The following is an 18,065-nucleotide window of genomic DNA, read 5'->3' as shown; positions in this document are numbered from 1 at the left end:
AAAGGATTTTTACAAACTGCACATGTAGCCCCCCCCCCCCCCCCCCAAAAAAAACATAACAACTGTTGGAAAACCCCTGAATATATCGAACAGCTTCAAATAACAAAACGGAAGAAAATAATGGTTAGTTTTGGCCTTAAAAGGCAGAATAAACAGCGCAGAGACACAAATGCAAATAGGACGGCACTCGCTAGAGCGCATACTTCCACCAGGCTGAGCAGTTTACGTTTTGTATCCCACTGATAGGCTGGATCTGAATTCGGACCCGAACCAAAATTTAATCAGCTTGTTCTCGTCACATAGCCAACTCTTCTCCCAAGTTTAGTCATAACCCGTCCATAACTTTTTTTAAATATCATGTTATATATCGCTTTTCGCCCGATATCTCAATGGTGAAGAATCACTTAAAAATTAAATAATTCTCATATCCGAATTCATATTCAGATCTTCACCAAAAAAGATTCTACTAGCCTGTTATGATACGGATCTGGATCTTCACCAAAATTTAACCAATCCTTCCTTGTCACACACCCAACCGGTCCACCAGATTTCGCCCAAATCCTTCCATAACTTTTTGACATATCGTGCTATGTATCGGTTTTAGCCGTATCAATCAATGGTGAAGCATCACTTCATGATTAAATAATTCTCATGTCAGAATCCATAATCAGATCTTCACCAAAATCCAATTGCTTAGTCATTGTCACATACACACAACGTGTCCCCCAAATTTCATCCAGATCCGTCCATAACTTTTTGAGATATCCTGCTATATGTTGGTTTTAGTCCTATCACTCAATGGTGAAGAATCACTTAAAATATTCTACTAGCCTGTTATGATACGGATCTGGATCTTCACCAAAATTTAAGAAAATCCTTCCTCGTCACACGCGCAACCTCTCCACCAAGTTTCGTCAGAATCCATCCATAACTTTTTGAGATATCCTGCTACTCGTATCCATCGTTTTTGGCCCTATCTCCCAATGGTGAAGAATCACTTAAAAAATTATACTAGCCGGATCCAGATCTTCACCAAAATCTAATAATTTCGTCCTTGGCACATACACTACCTCTCTTCCAAATTTCGTCCGAATCCATCCACAACATTTTGAGATATCTTGCTCACAGACAGACAGACAGGGGTGAAAACATAACTCCATCCACCTCCGGTGGTGGAGGTAATTAAAAGTAACTTCCACATCTCAGATATGCCACTGATGTAATAACAAAGGAAATGCACTGGACTATTATTGTTAAAATGTAAAAAAAAACAAAAACCGATTCACACCTTTCTCTTGCATTTTTTCCTTCTTGGATTGAAACCATGTCCTCTCAGGTTGTTTCGTCTCCGCATTTTCCACTTTATTTTTCACCCTGTTGAGCTGGCAGTTCAAGGAGGAATGACAATCATAATACAATTCAAGAAGTGCCTGCTTGCATGTTGCATTCCATGCACTCCTGAACCAAAGGACGGAATGAGTTGAAAACTGCTGGTTGTACTCGCGGTGTGCCTGGAAGGATTTTAGGGGGGAAACAATCGCTGTCCCGGGGGTTGAGGGTGAGGAGGAGGGCGCCAATTCTCTCTATGTAAATGCACGGCATAATCGCTGTTCACAATGGGAGGAGTTATGACGAGTCATATGAAAATACAACAATTCTGGGGGAATTAACCAGTCTGTAAGGATGGGCTCTTCGCTAGTGACTAGTGAATAACTTGGTAAACAAACCAGGACCTTGTTGCAAAATGTGAAAATCTTCCAATATCCAGGCAGCTTACAATGCAAAAACCACATAATGACTTCATCCGAAGCTAACTAAACTTTTATAAAACAATTCCCAGTACAATTGCTGGACCATACAAACACACATTGCTATAAAAAATCACGGCAAACCTCTTTCCAGTTGAGAATTGTGCAAACTCGCATCCGATTCGCATAACCGCGGATATTTTCAAGACAGTAAAAGTAAGAAGGCAACGGTCTCATTGTTCAGCTTCACAGCAGCATGACGCTGAGGAAGGAGTTGGTGAACCTTTATAGAGGATGAAAATTGGCTGTCAGAAAGTCAGTACTTCTGTTGTGGATTGAAAATGCGGGTGTACGATTGCCGGTTACACAATCGAAAGCAAAGGCAACTCAAGTGGCCACAGCAACAGAGATTCTGGAACGATACCAGCAGAAGGCTGATATTTGATGAAGAACACAGACATACAAAGCGACGCTGGGTCCATCATTTCATGCACAAGTCAAAGCGAGACAGCATGGAGTGGATGCATTATTGGGCCGCATGACCCAAAAAATTAAAGGTTCAGCCAACATCTGAAAAAGGTTACAGCAATTGCATTTTGGCACCTCAATGGTTCAATTCATGATTTCCAAGGTTCAGGGCTGGGGGAGGCCCCCCAATTCTCTTGATGCAAATATGTATAGGTTTAAACAGTTGATCGGTTTAAAACGGAATTCAATAGGTACCGAGATGCATTGGAAATAGAGGGGTACAGGGATATTGGCCGGACTTGTAAGCAGCTTATTTGTGCATGGGTGATGTGAACTGGTGTTGGTGTAGCACAGGCAAGATGGCCGAATGGCCTACTCCTGCGCCAAAGTTCCTTGTTTTTATTACTTGCCGCACTACTCATGGTATGAGGTGATATTACAAGTCATACGAAAACACAACTACTCTGGGTGAATAAACCCATGAGTAAGAACGGGTTATTCACTAGTATTGATAAATGAAGATGCAAAACAAATGTAGTTTCGCCAATACTGGCCCTTGTGATAAAAAGCACTTTAGAAATGGGAAGTCACACGTGATCAAGTGGTAAATTACTTTCCCACGTAATCAATCGATCGACCCCACACACATCATCACCATGCCGATGCCGTGCCAAAACGATGCTAACAACAATCAAATATTATGAATGCCGCAGAGCGGACACGTGTAACCGCTCAACAGCATCAATGGGCAAGCTTTTATTCGGACTTCCTGTTTCAAGGCAGCTGAACTTATCTTTCACAAACCAAATGTAACAATAATGTTTTATACAAAGACTAGATCACTATTCTTATTCTTATTGGATTCCCACTCATTCATGAGAATTTTGGAAATGCCTCAAGACATTCAGCCAATGTGGAAAAACGTCAACATTCAGAAATTTCTCCTGCCCAGTTGATTCCCCAGAATAGAACGTCCATGCCAATCTGGAACTCATTGAGCAAAACAAAAAGGACAAAGTGAAATCTGAGGAAAGCAAACTGGAGTGCAAGTTGATGATGCATACACCTTAAAAGCAAACATGTGCCACAACAAGACCCAACTTCTCTAATCAATGAATGTCCCACTGGCAGGAGGGTGTCGTCCAAAATAGCATTTATTTATTTGAGAGATAAAGCGTAAGCGATATATGAAGCAGATTGGCACAGCAGCGGATTGTCCTGTCTTGCTTCCCGGATGGTAGTGCCATATCCTTTACTACTGCCCAGTTGTGCGAGTGTGTTGGGCACCCTGGCAGAGATAGATTTAGTCCTTTTGTTGTTATGTCAAATGTGGTATATTATCATGTCCCTGTGTAAACAAGCTATTTATTTATTTTTTAGGGCTTCCCTCGAGTTTTCGTTTGTCAAGTGAGCACTCTGATTTATTTGAGCTTCCTGGATTGTTAAATGATTGTAACTCTATTTGATAAATAAATGGCACGGAAATAGGCTTGCTGGCTCACATGCCTGTGGCAACTGCTCGATGCGGTCTGTGAGGAAATGTTTTAGTTGGGCTATTTTTTGGAGTCCAAGCTCCAGGAGTGTGGTTGCATCCTGTCTAGAGGTAGCTGTCCAAGCCCCAATATTTTGTAGATGTTAAATTGCACTAACCCTTTCTTTTTATACGAGGGCGAGTTGAAAAGTAACAAGTAATGCCTCCTGTTCTTTTTCCAAAACGGGTAAAGACATTCAAATGAAACAAAAACAGGTACAAACATCAATCTTTATTCTACCACGGTGCATACTTATTACTCAACGTAATCACCAATGTGGTCCACACATTTCTGTCAACGTTGAGGTCGTTTTATGATACAGTCACGACAGACCTGCACATCCTGCTGACTTACCCAGCGTTTAACAGCGGCTTTGACATCATTGTCAGAATAAAAACGTTCGACACTAAGGTGTCCTTTAAGTTGGGGGAAGAGATGAAAATCTGACGGAGCCACGTCAGGGCTGGTGATCTTTTGTGGCAGTACTCCATTGACTGTGTTACCCTCAGGACAGCAATGGTGCACCCAACTGTCACCCCAACACTTCATGCTTCAGGGCACGGACAACATCAAGCTTCCCTCTGCCATCTTGACTAACATAGCACTGAGACATCGAGTACCTTTTCAACCAAAAAGGATGGCTTCCCCTCCACAAAAGGCCACTTTTCACGATGAAAAGGGAAGCCATTATATTATATAATAAATAGCACCGCAAAGCGGGCGTAACCCCTCAACCCATCAGCCCAATTTCAAGATGGCTGCCGTGGCGGCCATATTGAAAATCGCAGCACGCCCATTTTCGAAAGGAACCTTCCTCTACTCAACCACAGCACACACTGCAAAAATGTATTCAATCGGACAAGCCGTTCTGCTTGAAATTGACGGAAACCAATTTCAAGATGGCTGCCGTGGCGGCCATATTGAAAATCGCAGCGCGCCCATGAACCTTCCTCTACTCAACCCCAATACACACTGCAAACATGGATTTAATCGGACAAGCCGTTCTGCTCGAAATTGATGGAAACCAAAAGTTGACGGACGCCCGGACGACAATACCCCTTAGCCCAATTTGGGCTGAGGGGTGAAAACTAGCAGGAGTACCCCGTGTTGCTCGGTGATCCTGTTGATATTTTGGAGAAATCAATTTTTTCAAACAATTATTTTTGTGGGTGCCTAAAACACTTCCCTACACCCACCCACTTAGGAATTTTTTTAAATGCGCACGTGCACGCACACGCACGGTTGTTATGCCAGCAATGCAGGGTCGCTTCGCTAATGGGAATATTAAGAGGGGGGTAGAGACAGGAGGGGATGGGGGAGGGCCAGGGTTAGGGGAGAGGACAGGGATAAGGAGGAGTGGTAAGCGGGGATCAGGAGTGGTAAGCGGGGATCAGGAGGAGTGGTAAGCGGGGATCAGGAGCAGTGAGTGGGGAGTAGGAGGCAAGGGAGAGGGGAACAAAAGGTGAGCAGGGAGCAGGAGGGTTTGCAGGAAGTTTTGCATTCAGGAAGCAGGAGGTTTTGCATTTAGGAAGCAGAAAGTAAATTTGAATTGCTCAGAAATGTCACAGAATTTGTTTTCACCTAGTCGTATTCTACCTTAGCGACAACCAGAAATGAAAACAGAAATCGAATTGGAGTTAAAATGAGGGTGTGATGCCATTGGGAAGCGTAAGCAAAAAAAAAAAAGAAAAAAAAAAAAAGGAGTGCTGTGTACTTATTGCCATGGCATGCAAAAGCAGCCTGTTGAGCACACTCCCATTAATTATCTTCAAAAAAATGGGTGTTTACAGTTACCCAAACATCCAGTTTTCATTCATGTACTCCCTTGCAGTTCCCTTAGTGTGCATGCAAAGTTTGGGCTGCTAGGTTTCATGGTTTCGAAACCGAAGACACACACAGACACACACACGCACGCACACAGCTCTCTTATGGTATAAGATTACTTTACCTTGTATAAAGAACTAGCTGAGGTACCCGGCTTCGCCCGGGTTGAATAAGAATAAGACAAATATATGATGAAAAGAACATGTATATTTTAGAGCAATATCACAGTACATTGCCTACATGACGTTTTGTCAATTTTCAATTTCTCAAAACCTCTTGGTATACATTTCTGGTTAACTTTGGGGTTTCCTGGGAAAGGGATTCCTGCGACAGAGTTGTTATCGCTGTGACAGATAAACCTGCGTGACAGGTTTTGCGGTTGATTCCGAAGAGAATCATGAGAGTGCCATTACGTCTCGAGAACGGACCGTTGTCCGTTCGCGTTGAGACAACGTGTGAGATGAGAGATGAGATGAGATGAGAGATGAGCTGTGAGATGAGATGAGATGAGAGGAGAGATGAGCTGTGAGCTGGGCTGTGAGCTGTGAGATGAGAGATGAGAGACGCTCCAAACCAAAAAGGAGAGGTACTTGGAGATGAAACAAGCTTTGGAGAGACGCGCTGAGAGGAGGGAGACGGCTCCACCAGAAGGAGAGGAGCAGGTGTGACCGAGCCAGCGCGTGACGTCCACAGCATCAGCAGCGTCGACGCGACCGAGGGTTTTCCCGCCAAAACGCGAAGAATTGGGAGCTGCTACCTCCAGCCCTGCCGGTTGCAGGGACCTGACCCTGCCTCCCTCTCCAGCAACCCACCTCCGCCATTCCTGCCTGCAATTTCCCCCGTGTAAGTGTGAACGTCGTCTGTCTTAATCGTTGTAAATAACTTTGATCGCTCCTTCTTTTTGCTTGTGTGTATAATAAATCCTGTTATTCCTCCGTACTCTGTCTTCTTCTCTCTTCCTCTTTACATTCGGTCGCTTTAGAGGTTTCCCGATTGAATACCTGTGGCGCGATTGGTCAACGTTGGGGGAGTCGGGCTAATCGGGGATCCTGTAACGGTCGCGGTTGACCATCCGCTCGGCCCAAAGTAACATCTTGTCCGCGACCCGCAACAATTGGTGAGCGTTGTCTCACGCCTGATTTCGCATCGCTCCAGGTTCTTCACCTCGCTTCAACCATTTTCACAACCATCCAGACGTTAATCTGGTGTGTGTGTGTGTAACGTGGATTTTGAGTGGGAATTTGCGGTTCGTCGATTGGGAGCCGTTGAACGTCCATACCCGAAGGTGTGATTTCCCAGCCGCCTCTTGAGGACACTTTTGCCTATCTTTGGCAGTGTGACTGTCAACCGAGCGGGATTCTGGTCTCGATACAACATCGTTCTGACGATCGCTTCAACATCACCTGTCCCACAATACCTGACCTGTCCCACAGTACCCGAGCCGTCCCACAGTACCCGAGCCGTCCCACAGTACCCGACCCGTCCCACAGTACCCGACCCGTCCCACAGTACCCGACCCGTCCCACAGTACCCGACCCGTCCCACAGTACCCGACCCGTCCCACAGTACCCGACCCGTCCCACAGTACCCGACCCGTCCCACAGTACCCGACCCGTCCCACAGTACCCGACCCGTCCCACAGTACCCGACCCGTCCCACAGTACCCGACCCGTCCCACAGTACCCGACCCGACCCACAGTACCCGACCCGTCCCACAACACCCGACCAGTCCCACAACACCCGACCCGTCCCACAACACCCGACCCGTCCCACAACACCCGACCCGTCCCACAACACCCGACCCGTCCAACAACACCCGACCAGTCCCACAACACCCGACCCGTCCCACAACACCCGACCCGTCCCACAACACCCGACCCGTCCCACAACACCCGACCCGTCCCACAACACCCGACCCGTCCCACAACACCCGACCCGTCCCACAACACCCGACCCGTCCCACAACACCCGACCCGTCCCACAACACCCGACCCGTCCCACAACACCCGACCCGTCCCACAACACCCGACCCGTCCCACAACACCCGACCCGTCCCACAACACCCGACCCGTCCCACAACACCGACCCGTCCCACAACACCGACCCGTCCCACAACACCGACCCGTCCCACAACACCCGACCCGTCCCACAACACCCGACCTGTCCCACAACGATTGAAATGGCAGACTTTGCAGCACCGAGTCAGCTCTGACTGGAGCTAAAAAGCTTTGGACTCTCACAATCGGCAAAGCCAGAGGAGTCCAGGGCCTGGAAGCAGGATGAGGGGAGGTCGGAGGGTACGTTAGTCATTACCTTGTCTGGGAGAGAAGGACTTGCACGGATATGGGTTTGGGAGATTGTGGCTTGGGTCAGATTCCCAGAAGGAATTCGTAGCAATGCCGTTAACCACGATGCCGTTAACCACGATGCCGTTAACCACGATGCCGTTAACCACGATGCCGTCCATAGGCATTTCCACTGTGAACACCAACGTGCATTTCCTGGGTTTCACCTGCGCTCCTGCAGCGCCGCACTCTTCCGCATTTGGGGAAGGTCGAGATTAAATCGACCGTCGTTGGTTAACCAAAAAAATATTTCCAACAGTTGAAATAATTATTGTTTCCAACAGTTGGAATTTAATGAAATTTGAATTCGAATAAAATCTCAACTAAAAAAAAAACCGTTTATTCGTTCTTGGCGCGAAAAAATGGCGCGCATTTTGTCATTATGTGCGACTTTACATCACTCCTACGGAAGTGAAAACATTTGTTTTCCTTAAAAATATATTTAAAATAAATAAAATAGTACATAAATTAACAATAAAAGAAGCTAAAAAACAATTTTCAAATACAATAAAAAGCACATTAAAAAAATATAAATATGTACGTACAGTATACTGTACGTACGCGCAACCGCTGCTTCGCATTCACAACAGAGGCGACGTACAGTATTCCTTTACTCTGTCTGTGTTAGCCATGGGTCCGAAGAAGGATAATGCTAGTGTTTCCAAGCGTAATGTGGTTACGATGGACGATAAGGCAAATCTGATTAAAAGGTATGGAAAAGGTGGAAAAGTGTCGGTGATGGCGCATAGACCTCATCGCGAATCGGAACCGCAATGCATCATGGGATCGGAAAGGGGCAATAGCGCCGCCACAAACTGCACCATGGAATTGCAGCTGGCGCGGTTTTTTAAACCATTGATATTAAAATAAAAAGTCGCCTATAACCACCGGGATTTTATGCTGATTCCGAATCTGTGTCTAAAACTTTTCTCCGATGTGTAGTACTTGAGTTATAAGCGGACATCAAGACAGACAGACAGACACTCCTCCTTTATATATAGAGATGCCTTTCTCCACTCTAACTACTTCTTCGAGAATTGTATTTCCTTTTTGTTGCTCTTTCTTTTTTTTCACTCCACACCCCTTCTCGCTTTTTTGGAGGAGGGGACATTTGTGGGGGAGGGGAAAAAAAGCAAATACCTATTTTGGGGGGCAAGCCCCCCATAGACCACCTTGAATGAATGCATGAATGATCGTTTTAAGGCCATTTTCCCCGCTAGAGCAGGGGTGAGCCTTGCGGGCCCCATGACCATCATGGTTCCCTGTTTGAGGCAATGTTTTTATGGCCGGATGCCCTTCCTGACGCCAACCCTTAGTCGCCTCTTACGATGCGCAGGGATACGGTGTACCTATTCTAAACCGTGGTACACAACGGGATCATTCATCCCAGCAAGCTGGTACTCAATTTGCCGAGCTCGGAAGGATGACAGGCTGAGTCAACCCCCCCTGGTGTTAATTCAGCGATCGACCGGGATTCGAACCCAGGATCCTAGGATCCCAAGCCGGCACCCTAACCGCTAAGCCAACACCAACCTTAGACCCTAATTTTGTAAGTGCCAGGAAAAAACATTGGTACATCACGGGTGATTAAGGTTGTGGTCAAGTTTCATCAGAATTTCATGTGTAGTTTTCTGAGAAGAAAGCAAATACCTATTTTTTTTTTGGGGGGGGGGGGGGGGGGGTCAAACCTGGACCCACTTTGACCCCCGGTAAACCCACTGAGACACTGATTTTTTTTAAATGCCGTGAAAAACTTTAGTCACAACAGAACAAATAGCATTTCTGCCAAATTTTGGTTGCAATCCCATCAGCGGTTTCGGAGAAGAAGTTACAAGTGTTTACGGACGGATGGACGGATGGACTGGCAGACGACGCGCAATCACATAAGCTCCTCTGAACTGCATTCCAGGTGAGCTAATAATAAAGGTCCAAGTGTTTTGGAAGAAGGTAGGTATCTCCAAATTTGAAGAAGGCTGGCTCAGAAATAGGTATGCAATTGTAATTGTGTGAAAGAAGAAAAAAGGTGGAAAGAAAGATGGAAAAAAAGAAAGAAAAGAAAAAAGGAAAAATAATATCTCCCCTCCCTGAAGGACGTGTGACATACCTGGTTTTCCGATGCCGCCAGTTCTCTCTCCTCCTTCTCCATCCTCAGCACCTCATTTATGTCTTTATCCAACTGCTGTATCTTATCTCTGAACTTCATAATCACCTCTAAAGATAAGGTATGGTGGGGACAGTGATTACAAAGTATGCAGATAACAAAGTTCGCACCAAGAACCCACAAGGCCCGACTTCCAAAATTATAAAGCAAATATCTTGTTTGTGATAGTACTAACCAGGTGGAACGATACGGCTCTTCACCACCTTCTTTGCTTGCTTCACCACCTCCTTCAGCAGTTTCCGTTCCTGCTCACCTACCAAGGAAACGGCACGCCCTGAGCGTCCTGCCCGTGCTGTTCGTCCCACGCGATGCACATAGTGCTTCGTGGTACTGGGCATGGTGAAGTTAATTACCTGCAGGGTGAGTGGGCAAGTAGTTCATAAGTTACACGACAGGCTGGTAGGCATTAGATCTGATAAAAAACTAGAACAATGCGAATGTGTCGCCAATATGTCTCCGTATAGTCCCACAACGGGTAGATGCCATCAATCTGCATAAGTATGGGTACTTGGGTAGTGGATCACGTTTGTAAAGTTTTGTGTTGATTGGATAAGGTTCGTTTTTCTATCCAAGATGGCTGCCAAACCACATGACCTATGACATCATCATTTTCAAACTATATGCAACAATGCTTTTAGATGATATGTGTAAAATTTTGCATCGATAGGGTTAGCGGTTTCAGAGATATAATTATTTTATATTTTCCTTCAATTCAAAATGGCCGCCAAACCATGTGACCTATGATGTCATAAATTTAATATTTCAATACAAATGGGTCATAGATCATGTGCATGCAATTTCAGATTTTAGTATAAGGAATTCGATTGAAACATTTTTGGCTGGTATACTATTCCACCTATGATGTCATTATCATGCTTTTGTTCCCCATTGGGAGTACTTGACAATGTGCCAAGTTTCAAATTTTTCCATTCAGCGGTTTCTGAGAAATATTTTTTTAATTATTTGCTTTTAATCCAAGATAGCTGCCATACAACGTGACCTACGACATCACAATTATCATAAAAACATTCTGCATGGGTGTCACTCCTACCCTGTTTTTGTCTCAATCGGACATATGGTTGCTGAGAAAAACGAGGTTTAGCCGGTTCGGACGGACTGACGGACAACCCGAAAACATAATGCCTCCAGCAACTGTCGGCGGAGGCATAAAAAAAAAACCCCAGCTTGACGAAATCCGACAAAACATGGGTCAACTAGATGGTATTCATAGAATACTTACCCTGCGCAGTCAACTTGGTGTGAGCCGACTCTTCTGTTTTTGAACGTTTTTGTTTTTTTTGATCAAATATGGCTGCCAGACCACGTGAGCGATGACATCATAAATTTATATTCTCCAATATAATTGTTGCATAGATCATGCTCAATAAATGTCAAAATGATCAGACTAAGCGTTGTCCCTGTCGAATTATGACATCATAATTATGGCACCAATGACATCATCGTTAACAACACCTATTCCCCATATGGAGTTATTTACAATGCGCCACGTTTCAAATTTTTCCATGCTGCGGTTTTGGAGATATAGAGGTGCAACTTCGGTTCTTCCAATATGGCGCCTGCAACACATGACCTATGACATCATTATTATCATTAAAATATTCTTAAGGAGAAGGCGCTCCTATGGTGAAAATTCGTGTCAATCGGATCAAGAATTGCAGAGAAAACAAATTCATACTGATCGAATCAAGCGTTTAACTTGTTGCATTATGACGTCATAATGAAGGTGCCGATGACATAATCATTAACATATCTTATTCCCCAAGCGGAGTACTTGACAATGAGCCAGGTTTCCATTTTTTTCCATTGAGCGGTTTGGGAGATAGAGGTTTAACCTTTTTCCAAGATGGCGTCCGTACCACGTGACCTATGACGTCATAAATATGAATAAAAAAATTATACAGGCGGCGGCGCTCTTATGGTAAAATTTTGTGTCAATCGGACCAACGGTTGCCGAGAAAATAGATTTTAAAAATGCAGACACGGCACACGGCACATGTACGCACAGAATGCTTAACCCCGCTTTTCGCTTCGCGAGCGCAGGGTATTAAAGTGTTGGTCACCATCCTGGCAGTATAAAGTTCAGAGATTGTGTTGGGTGCTGGGCATATGTGACATCCTGTGGTTCTCTTAGGCTTTCTCAGACATCACAACCAGGAAGTTGTATAGTTACAGCACAAGGATACCTTGTGGATAACTGTCAAAACCATTCAATTTGATTGGTGAATAGACATCTTGAGAAGCAGACCTCAAGAGGCATCTGAACAAGTCCTTGCACGACAGCTGCATGTATCTGGAATTCCAACTCGATGTTTGATCAGAAAAAGCAAAGATATTCGTTTGCATGCGGCGTTTGCATTCATTCGTTTGCATGCGGCACAAGGCTGTAGGGTAGCACCATTGTCTGCAGTCCACTGCTGGTTAAGACAGGAATTTGTAATTTGTTCAGGGTGCCAGCGATAGCTCGCCTTCTCTTCGATAAGGACACAATGGAATCTTTAACGTTCAACAAATGCTGGAAGACAGGACACCAGTTTAATGTCCATCCGAGGGTTTGGCTGGATGGAGGTTTAATGTCCATCGGTGGTGTACATTGATCATGTACATTGTACATTGACCATGCCTGTGAAACACCTGGTTGACAGTTTAGAGCTGGGTCGGGATTCAAACCCAGGCTGGACCGTTTCGAGGTGAGTGTGAGGGACTCCTCTTCCAATAATTTGATTGTTCATCTCGTGAATTCAAAAATACTGACAAGATTAATTCTTTCTTATTTTAGTCGACTTTATTTAATATACAAACTAGTTACCCTCGTCCGAGGAGAGAGTATTGCATTCGAGTCCGTTTGATACTTTTTGACAAGTATGTTGAACACTCCGGTTTGTGTGTGTTCGCTCACTTATACTTGCCGAAAGGTCACAATTTTAAACTGATCTTCACGAAACTTCACCAAATGGTGAGTTCGTGGTCCATAAAAATGCTATATATTTTTGAGGTCTAAAGGTCAACATAGGCCAAAGGTCAACCACTTTTTTCAAATTTCTAAAATCCTCAATTTTCATCCGATTGACTTGAAATTTGAATAGGATTTTCATATCGGCTAACTGAATTCAACCACCAACTATTTTTGAGATCCGCATTGGCCAAAGGTCAACAACAATTTCTAAAATACTCAATTTTCATCGGATTGACTTGAAATTTGAATGGGATTTACATGGCCAACTGAATTCAACCAATAACAATTTTCAAGATCATAGGCCAAAATGTCAACAACTTTTTCAAATTTCTAAAATCCTCAATTTTCATCCGATTGACTTGAAATTTGAATAGGATTTTCATGAATTCAACCAACAACTATTTTTGAGGTCAGCATAGGCCAAAGGTCAACCACTTCTCCTCAGATTTCTAAAATCCTCAATTTTCATCCGATTGACTTGAAATTTGAATAGGATTTTCATGAATTCAATCAACAACTATTTTGGAGATCAACATAGGCCAAAATGTCAACACAGGCCAAAAGGCGATCAACCTTTCAAATTTCAAAAATCCTCAATTTTCATCCGATTGACTTGAAATTTGAATATGACTTGCATATCAGCTAACTGAATGCAACCACCAACTATTTTTGAGATCAACATAGGCCAAAAGGTCAACATAGGCCAAAGGCAACCACTTTTTTTCAAATCTCTAAAATCCTCAATTTTCATCCGATTGACTTGAAATATGAATAGGATTTTCATATCAGCCAACTGAATTCAACCACCAACTATTTTTGAGAGCAACATAGGCCAAAGGTCAACAACAATTTAAAATTTTTTAAATCCTCAATTTTGATCTGAATGACTTGAAATTTGAATGTGATTTGCATATCAGCTTACTGAAACCAATCACCAACTATATTTGAGGTCAACATAGGCCAAAAGGTCAACATATGCCGAATTTCTAAAATTGTCAATTTTCATCCGATTAACTTAATTTGAAGACGATTTGCATATCAGGTCACATAATTCAACCACCAATTATTTGTGAGGTCAAAAGGATGCTCTACTGAGTGCCATTCTACCTTGTTCTCTTTTGCCAAGTGTCGCTCCATGAGTGATTTTTCATTTGTCTGTTTGTCTGTCCGCACAGAATAAATATGATTTTCTCTGCAATCGTTGGTCCGATTGACAGGAAATTTTCACCATAGGTGCAACTCCACCTGCAGAATTTTAAAAATAATTATGATGTCATAGGTCACGTGGTATGGCCGCCATCTTGGAAAAACCGAAAAACTTTGCACCTCTATATCTCCGAAAGCATTGCATCGACCAAATTGAGACATGGCTCATTGTAAAGAACTCTCCATGGGGAATAAAATATGTTAATCATGATGTCATAGGTGCCTCCATTAGGACGTCATAATTCGATAAGTACAAAGCTTCATCCGATCCAGATGAAATTTCCTGAGCGTCATCTAGAGATAAATTGGTGGAGAAAAACATAATGACGACGTCATCGGTCACGTCATTCAGCCGCCATCTTGGAAAAACCGAAAAGAAATTGCACCGCTATATCTCCGAAAGCACTGCAAAGGAAAAAAAATTGACATGGTTCATTGCAAAGAACTCTAGATGATGCATGCCAGCATCATCTAGGGATAAATTGGTGGAGAAAAAAAAAATGTTGACTTCATGAGTCACGTGGTTCGGCGCCATATATGTTTTAACACAAAAGCCTTAAAAATGACTGAAAACACGTCCTGGCGAGGGACTGCAATCTCTGATTGCTCTTTCTAGTTTGAATATTGAGTTTTAACCCAACACAACCTTTTAAGATGGACAAATGCTCCATGAAACAATATCCCATATCAGTTGGTGTCAACAAGATTGCGCGGTAACAAAAGAAACAAAGAAATCCACAGTGGTGATGCTTAATTACTCACCGTTTTGACCCCTTCAATGTCCCCTTCAATGTCAACAAGATTGCGCGGTAACAAAAGAAACAAAGAAATCCACAGTAGTGATGCTTAATTACTCACCGTTTTGACCCCTTCAATGTCCAGCCCACGAGCTGCCACGTCTGTAGCTACCAGGATGTCTATCTGCTCATCTTTGAACTGCCTGCACAACACAGAATCTTCAACGTACTTCCAAACATTCAACAGACCAACACCAAGCCGAACCAAACACATGCCTATCACGTCCATAATGCCATTTAATATCCATAATGTTGTCTACAGGCATGTCTGTATACAAAAAGGAGCCTTGCGTGCGAGTTCCACATATTGGTTTGACAGTTCGCCTGACTATGCCCACATTTTAAATGTTTTACCCTTATAAAACTTCATAATTTTAAAATTTACTCTTTTGAACCCTAGTATTTCCCTTATAGAACCCTTTCTATCGAGCAGCGCTTTTACTGCGGAGGTTACGCAGGTTTGCTATTATTTCCGACTATCTTCTCTTAAAATTGTGACAGGTTTCTGTGAAGTCGGTGATAGCATGATAGGGAAGCAGAAAGTTTTACATATTCCACTGTTTCGACATGGGAAAGCCTGTTTGCTTTTATGAGTATGAGGAGGGCGAGAGTAAAGATGGGACAACTTTGGAAGGGACAGGTTGAGGCTTTGGGGATGAGGGAGGATGGAGAGCGAAGATGGGACAGAGCTGTGAGAAGGAGGCCTGGGCTTTTTTGTTGAAGAATTGTCAGACAGCATGTATGAGTTTTTTCACCGTAAAGTGTGTGTGTGTGTGTGTGTGTGTGTGTGTGTGTGTGTGTGTGTGTGTGTATATGTGTATGTATATATATATATTGTTACAGACACGACTTTGATGTTAAGGTGGGCCGAGCGGAATGGCCGTCGTGTCCGCACAAGTTACCCGATTGTGCCCGAACGTTGACTAGTCGCGTTACGCTGGCTCAATAAGAAAAAGAAGACACCCGGCTGGATTACAATAACACAATACGACACCAAGGGTTCAGTTCTCAAGACCTCCGGAGGAGATTATATTCGTACGGAAAGGTCAGATTACAGGGGCTAGAGTTATAATCACAGAAAGACAGGCACTTAGACACACTCTTATATTAACCCCGGACAGACTACAGACAAACGGGACAAGGCTGACTCACACGGGGGTTGATGAAAAGGACAGCGGGTATCGATGGCTCAAGGTGCACTCTTGGCTCAAAGCAGGGTCCAGTACGGTACGGTCCGGTCCGGTCCAAAGATGCGGGGAGGTATCGTCGCGCTGGGGGTGGCGGTGGCTTCTCTCTCCAGTCTCCAAGCTGAGGCGCATCTCACTTCACATCCGGCGCGGGGCCGCGTATATCCGGCGGGGAGAGACACGCCCTCGGCTCGTTAGCTCCGCCTCGTGGAATCGGCACGTTGCTTCTCATTGGGTGCGTGGGGGGGGGTTACTGGCTCCGCCCCTGACGAGGAGCTGACAGCCAGCCCCTTCGGGGTAACCCCGTGGAGCGCATGGTCTGGAGCTAATCGAGCCGGTGTGAGGACGCATCCTCCCCCGCTCCGCCGCCATCTCCTCTGTTGTTGTTGTAATTGTTGTTGTAGTTGTTGTTATTGTTGTTGTTTGGGGAAGAAGATGGGAGGAGGTATGGGAAAGGTCCTAAACTCACTACTGGTGCCATATAATCACATTCTGGTGCAACGAAGAGTCATAATTAATGGAAACGAGGCCTTAACTGACATAGATTAAGAATAACTAGGAAGATGTCCGAAAGTTGTCTACGTGTGGTGCGGTGGACCTGGGCACGACATTTAATGGGGGAATAAGGGGAAGGTCGGCTCTACTGATTGTTATTTACATGCAATGGGACTAGGGAATGGGGGATCGGGGAAAGTTGGGGAGTATTGGAGAAAATAGGGGAATATTTACAAGCGGATATGGAGGCCAAATTCCATATTCGCAACATTGCACCCTTCTCTACCCTCGGGGCGTCCCGACCCGATAAATTTTTACCTACTTTAGTGTGGCACGCAATGTAGTTCCCTCTACTATTAACTCTACCCTGAGTGCGACAGTTTTACAGATATTCACAAATGAGTAAATATGTCCCCCTGCGACGTTGCACCCTTCTCCTCACAGAAACACACCCACAGGATAACCGAATCCGGAAAGAATTCTCAAACTAAACATACAGCCGGTAGGGAGCATTATTTACAAGATTACGCTGATATCTACACTACGATCCAGGACCTGTTTTTGGAGGAACACATGCAGATGTTATGCATAGAGAGAGAGCGCGCTTGCCAACATCGATACACCAACCCACGAGTGCTCTGTGGCCGACGGCCTTTAATAACGTGCAGAGCACCCTTCCCGAGCATCAAAAGCACCACCCCACCACCAATCGGTGCAGTCACCATTGTTCATTGGAATAAAAATAAATTCGACAACCCCTAACCCTGCAGGTGTCTCTTGCTCTTCTTGTGGTGCACTTGGTGTTAATTAAAAGTGGTTCACCTGTATGGCATAGGTGCCACGCTGACCCATAGGTCCATCCCCGGGTGGTGCTTGGCCGCAAACGAACTGCGGTCCATTGTGGGTGGCCACAAACATTGCGGTCCATATGGTGTACCGATCCAGGCAGCGAACAGCGAAAGTGCAGGCCCACAACTGCGCAGCCAGCACCTCTCTCTCCTCTCTCTCTACCCCAAAGCCAGATCCTCGGAGGTGGGAGACAAAAGAAGAAACAAGTGAGTAAGGTGGTAAGGGCGCAAAAGTGCACGCAATATAAGGTAATGCACACTGGGGGCACATGGGAACCAGGTGAGACAGGTACGTTCCTATCGTACGCCCCCCCCCCACCAGGTAACCTACATGGCCCCTCCCTTACCCCTTACTGTATCCACAAAACACAACACTACCCATAAACATCTACTTTACAAATCAACAAACATCCCTACTGTCTTCCCCGTTCCTCCCATAAACCAAATTCGTCTTCTCTCCCTCCTAACCAATCAAATTTG

The 18,065-nt window shown here is 44.6% G+C and overlaps 1 protein-coding gene across 1 annotated transcript in view; it reads right to left on the bottom strand.

Annotated features, from left to right (window-relative positions):
* The window catches only part of DDX27 (DEAD-box helicase 27), a 90,174-nt gene that overhangs the window by 10,368 nt on the left and 61,741 nt on the right, over positions 1–18,065 (bottom strand). The window contains exons 13-16 of the mRNA XM_078773383.1: positions 15,117–15,198; positions 10,254–10,431; positions 10,022–10,128; positions 1,289–1,382 (exon numbers count right to left, since the gene is read on the bottom strand). Of these exons, the coding sequence (XP_078629509.1) occupies positions 1,289–1,382; positions 10,022–10,128; positions 10,254–10,431; positions 15,117–15,198 (461 nt within the window). The remainder of the gene's footprint in view (positions 1–1,288; positions 1,383–10,021; positions 10,129–10,253; positions 10,432–15,116; positions 15,199–18,065) is intronic.

This window comes from Myxine glutinosa, chromosome 2 (assembly GCF_964187855.1).
Source record: "Myxine glutinosa chromosome 2, kmMyxGlut1.1, whole genome shotgun sequence".
Taxonomy (NCBI): Eukaryota; Metazoa; Chordata; class Myxini; order Myxiniformes; family Myxinidae; genus Myxine; species Myxine glutinosa.
This window is presented reverse-complemented; position numbering and strand designations above follow the sequence as displayed.